Below are 4,859 nucleotides of genomic sequence, written 5' to 3'. Positions count from 1 at the left end.
AAGGTGTATTCTTATCTTTAATTTATTCAAATAAGGCGTATCTTTGCTCATCCAATCCAGGAGCTATCTCTGACCCTCTATCTGAAGCCAGGAACTCCTGCTGTGTTTATGGCTTTTCACAGATGAGTGTGAAAAGCTAGAACTTCTACTGTATTGTTTTCCCACACAGACAAAAGGCAGTTCAAACGATCCTAGCAAACCATCTGCTGTAACTACAGGTAAATTAAAGGTCAAAAAGTCAGAATACATTACTGATTTTAAAACCACAATTAGGCCATTTGAATCAAGACATGTTAAGTTTAAAACTAGCTTATTTTAAATTTATTTTCTTAACAGTACCAAATTTCACATGTCTACAATGTAAGGTATGGCTTGTTTCAGAGTAGGGAGCGTTGTAGAGTGGTTTTTCCACTCTCCCTTTTGATTCCATTAAAATGTTATTTCAGGCAGGGGACAATTTTGGGCAAAGCTTGACGAGTTTTTATATAAAGCTTGGCCTCCAAGTTTCTATTTTCATGCAGAACAGGATAAGAAATCCTGTAATTACAGTAGGCCTTTGCAGCACTTTAACCTCTCAAGTCTAATTAAAATGTAAGAATTAGGTTTATATTTTATATGTGGCTTCAGACACTGCAGTCTGAAGTGAGCCAAGTCATATTTTTTTACGTTATGCGACATGTATTTTATTGTTTTATGACAGTACAACACAAATCAGATTTTTACAAAGGCGGCCAAAGCCACTTGGATACGTGGTCCTAAATCCAGTCTGATCTTTTCAAATGTGACCTGGTACTGTACGGCGAGGTTGCATTCAACCTCTCAAAAAATCTGAACTGATGCAGTGTGAACATATACTTAGTTTTAACTGCACATTTGTCCCTGAGTCAGTTTAACAAACATGACATGTAAAGGTTATCAAAGTCAAGCTAGCATACAGTGCTTTCAGGACTAATCGGTTCTACCATAAATGGCTTGCGCATTGTTGCTTTGTGCACATGTATTTTCACATTACCCCCCCAAAAAAAGTAAAAAATAAGAATGCATAAGTAAAATACCATTAGCATGTCAATTGTTCCTTAATGTGACACCAAGGAACACCTTACCTTGGATACCAAAGAACTCTTGGCTACACCCACAAACCTGTTAAGCCAATGAACACATGAACATGGAATAATAAATCTAATATAAGTGTGCTTTTCAGTCATGGAGAACATAACTTGCAGCTTTGTGTTAAACTTGCAGTGAAGCACAGAACACTTGAATATCTGCCATCTCTACAACTCCATAAAAGCAAGCAAGATTTTGTTCAAAGATTTTTTTTTTCCAACAGGACTGAAAAAATGGTTGAAGATCAACGTCTCTGTAATGAATCAGCAGAGCTGGATGGACAGACTGTGACCTTCTATCTATTAAATGCTTTTGTAGTCACTTGGTCAGTTCTGATAACATGTGGAAATCTTCTTGTAATCATCTCTGTCATTTACTTCAAGCAGCTCCACACTCCAACAAACTACCTCATCCTCTCTCTGGCTGTGACTGACCTGCTGGTTGGGACTTTAGTTTTACCTTTCAGCACAATATTGTCTCTGAGTTCATGCTGGAATTCAAGTTATTTACTCTGTAAAATGCGAGGCCTGTTTGATATATTACTGTGTGCATCGTCTATTTTAAATTTGTGCTGTATATCCATTGACAGATATTTTGCAGTGTGTCATCCTCTAACATATAGAAGTAAAATGAATGTTCGCGTTACTCTGGCCATGATCCTGGTGAGCTGGACTCTTTCAGCTCTGCTTGCTATAAGCATCACTGGACGTGGTTTAACTCAAGGAAATCTCAACCAAAGGTGTGATATATTTATAGCTACAAAGGAAACCAGTCCTGGACCATTTTTTGAATTCTACATTCCAGCAATTATCATTTTAACAATTTATCTTAAGATTCTGGTGGTGGCAAAGAAGCAGGCAAGACAAATCCAGAACACTATGAAGTCTGAAGCAGCTCTCAGTAAGATGGAGAATAAGGCCAACATAACAATGACTATAGTACTGGGAGTCTTCCTCATATGTTGGACTCCTTTCTTTTTATCTGTAGGTTTATACAGTATGGGAAAATTCACAATACCAGTTGTAGTTATTGAAGCATTTAAATGGTTAGGATGGTCCAATTCTATGTTGAATCCATTAGTTTATGCTTTCTTCTACAGGTGGTTCAGACGGGCCTTTAAAATGATCATTTTTGGTAAAATATTTCAAGGAGATTTTTCCAATGCAACTTTGTGACATATTTTGATTGTATGTGCTGAGGTCCAGTTTAACATGTTATCTTTTTATTGTTCACAATATTTTAGTTTAACATGGTAGAATTTTGTAATGTTACAAGACACATTTTGCTGACTTTCATTACTTTCGACTTTGAAATATTACAAATTTGAAAAATTAGAAGTGATTATATTTTTGATTTGATCTGTAACATAATGAAACTATCATATATTTTGATAGCCCATTTTAGTCACAATTGAAACCTTCTTTCTTTTGGAAAGTTGGAAACAGTGTAGTTTGTTAAAACCTAAACTACCTTAATAGTTTCAAATACTTTTGGCTCTTAATGCCTCATCACTGAATTATTATTAAATTGAAATTTGCATTACAATAATTGTTAGATTAAAAGTTGCTTTTGACGATAAAAACGTTTAGGCAGGGTTTTCAACACTTAATTGGGCTCAAATTTCTATATTTAAATGTTAAAACTGTATTTTGCTAATTTATCAAATTAATGTATTTTTGTTAGCTTTAAGCAGAAATTCATCATAATTAACAGAAATAGAGCCTCCTTGAAAACATCATTCTGTTTTATTGATTATTTTAATGGTTCACCTTGTGAATTGGGCTATTGAACCCTTGTGCGTGCAAAGACTGAGGCAAATGTAGAGGACTGTGGCAAATGATACAAGTTTTACGGGTCAGGGGTCGGTTGGACCCCATTTGTAAACACAAGGGTTAAATAAGTAGCAAGTCTCTGTATTAGAAATTAGTGAGGCCTGCCAGATCTATTTTTATGTTGTTGTAATATATTCTAATAACCATGTTCTTTATACTTGTCTTAACTCTGTTCTTGGTGTTTTTAGACGTTTTAAAGAAACTTTGTGCCAGTTTTCTGAATTATGGTATATGCCAACACCTTAAAAGAAATAATAAAAATCGGGGAAATCAACACAATATGACAAGATAAAAAGAAACTAAATAAACAAGGAAATGGAAATTGTTAAAACAAATTAAACCCAAGAGTGAAAAATGACATAAGATGCAGTTGCGGTAATCAGGTGATTGGTAACAGCTGTGAAAGTGAACAGGCTGGCAGGCTGAGTGGAGGTAAATGATTAACATAAAGAAGCTGGTCAAAAATCAAAAGGAAGTTTAAACCAAGGAGAAAGGAACACAGATCAACATGTAGGTTCTCATTACATTTTTAAGTTGGTTTAAGGAAGGAAGATGGCAGCCAATTTATTTAAACATCGGGGACTACAATGTCTTGTGTCAAAATTCAGGAGCTGTATCCTACGAAGGACTACGTTGAATAGGTCCTTCGGAAGCCATGAAGACATGTAGACTGGAAGTGAGCAGTTATGAAGTCAAACAGGAACTTCTTAAACATCAATTTTCTTTTGAGTCATGTTTATACGTAGAGCTAAACAACCCCTCACATGTCACCTGGGGAAAGGTCCTCTGTCATTCCCAGGTGAGGCCAGCTCCACCTAAAAGAAAGAGTAAAAGACAGGGAATTTACTTACACTGTATATGCAGCTGCTTTTACAAAGGCTGAAAAATGAATTGTTTCATAATTCCATTAAAACGTGCATTAATTAATCAAGCTATTTAGATAAATTGGTCAAAGGATGTTTCTGTTTCTACTTTGTTATATATGTATTCAATTATCATTTGTCAAACTTGCTGTTATTGTCTTTAAATTTGCTGAAAACAAATTTTGACATTGTAAGACAATAAATGACCCTTAAACTTCATGGTCATTTCTTTAATATGCCAATAAGGGTCATATTTTTTTCTCTCAACATCAGTGCATAACATTTTGCAGCATTATAACAGAACAGCGCTAGCTGACCAAGAGGCACACCTATTGACCTTATTCCTGGGAGGCTTACTGGGGAAGCCATTATAGGTGTTACTTCCAGCGGCTAGATTTCATTGTAATTTGTAGGGTTGTTTACTAATCTATATTCATGATAGAAGTTACATCTGTCTTTTCGGTTATAATACAATATTTAGTAAAGCATGTTTACAAACACACCGTCTGCTATCAGGGAGGTGCTCAGTACAGATTTGTGAGTTTAATCATGGGGAGCGACAGGAACACGATCGTTATGTTTTGTTATGGAATGACCGTGAATTAGCAGCGCTGCTAGCAGCTCGTTTCTCTGAAGAACTGACAGTAATAAAGAGAAAAGCAGAAAAACTGGTCAGAGATCTGAGCTCCAAGTTTGTGCCGACGGTGTAAAACACCAGAACTACACATTATTAGCTTGGTGTGATGTAAATTTTATTTTTTGTTTGAATTTAAAAAATAATAAAGTTCATGATATGAGTATTCATCATTATGATTGGGCCAGGAAATTTTATTTATAAGACAAAATATCTGGTTTATTTAATCCATCAGAACCAAGATAAGCAAACAAAAAGAATTTGGCTAACAATTCTAAACTTGAAGAGAGAACCCAAAATGGTTTATGTGTGCTCATTTCATTGTGTGGACAAAAAGCCAACGGACGATAACCCACATCTGCATCCGGAGCAACTGAGTCAGTGAAGTAGCTACATATGCTAGTACGGGTAGCTACATATGCT

General features: G+C 35.5%; 1 protein-coding gene across 1 annotated transcript; it reads left to right on the top strand.

The window, feature by feature from the left end:
• Positions 1-288: 288 nt before the first annotated feature.
• Positions 289-3,425, top strand: LOC106941746 (trace amine-associated receptor 1-like). Its single transcript, XM_015024860.1, has one exon. The coding sequence runs from the start codon at positions 1,341-1,343 to the stop codon at positions 2,280-2,282; it is 942 nt and encodes a 313-aa protein (XP_014880346.1). The 5' UTR covers positions 289-1,340; the 3' UTR covers positions 2,283-3,425.
• Positions 3,426-4,859: the final 1,434 nt, after the last annotated feature.

Source organism: Poecilia latipinna, unplaced genomic scaffold (genome assembly GCF_001443285.1).
Source record: "Poecilia latipinna isolate Pla-1442-1.1 unplaced genomic scaffold, P_latipinna-1.0 Scaffold3839, whole genome shotgun sequence".
Lineage (NCBI taxonomy): Eukaryota > Metazoa > Chordata > Actinopteri > Cyprinodontiformes > Poeciliidae > Poecilia > Poecilia latipinna.
Note: the sequence above shows the minus strand (reverse complement) of the source record. Positions and strands in the feature narration are given on the sequence as shown.

Excerpts from the sequence above, each read along its gene's own strand:
- LOC106941746 (XM_015024860.1), top strand. The coding sequence starts at position 1,341 with ATGGTTGAAGATCAACGTCTCTGTAATGAATCAGCAGAGCTGGATGGA.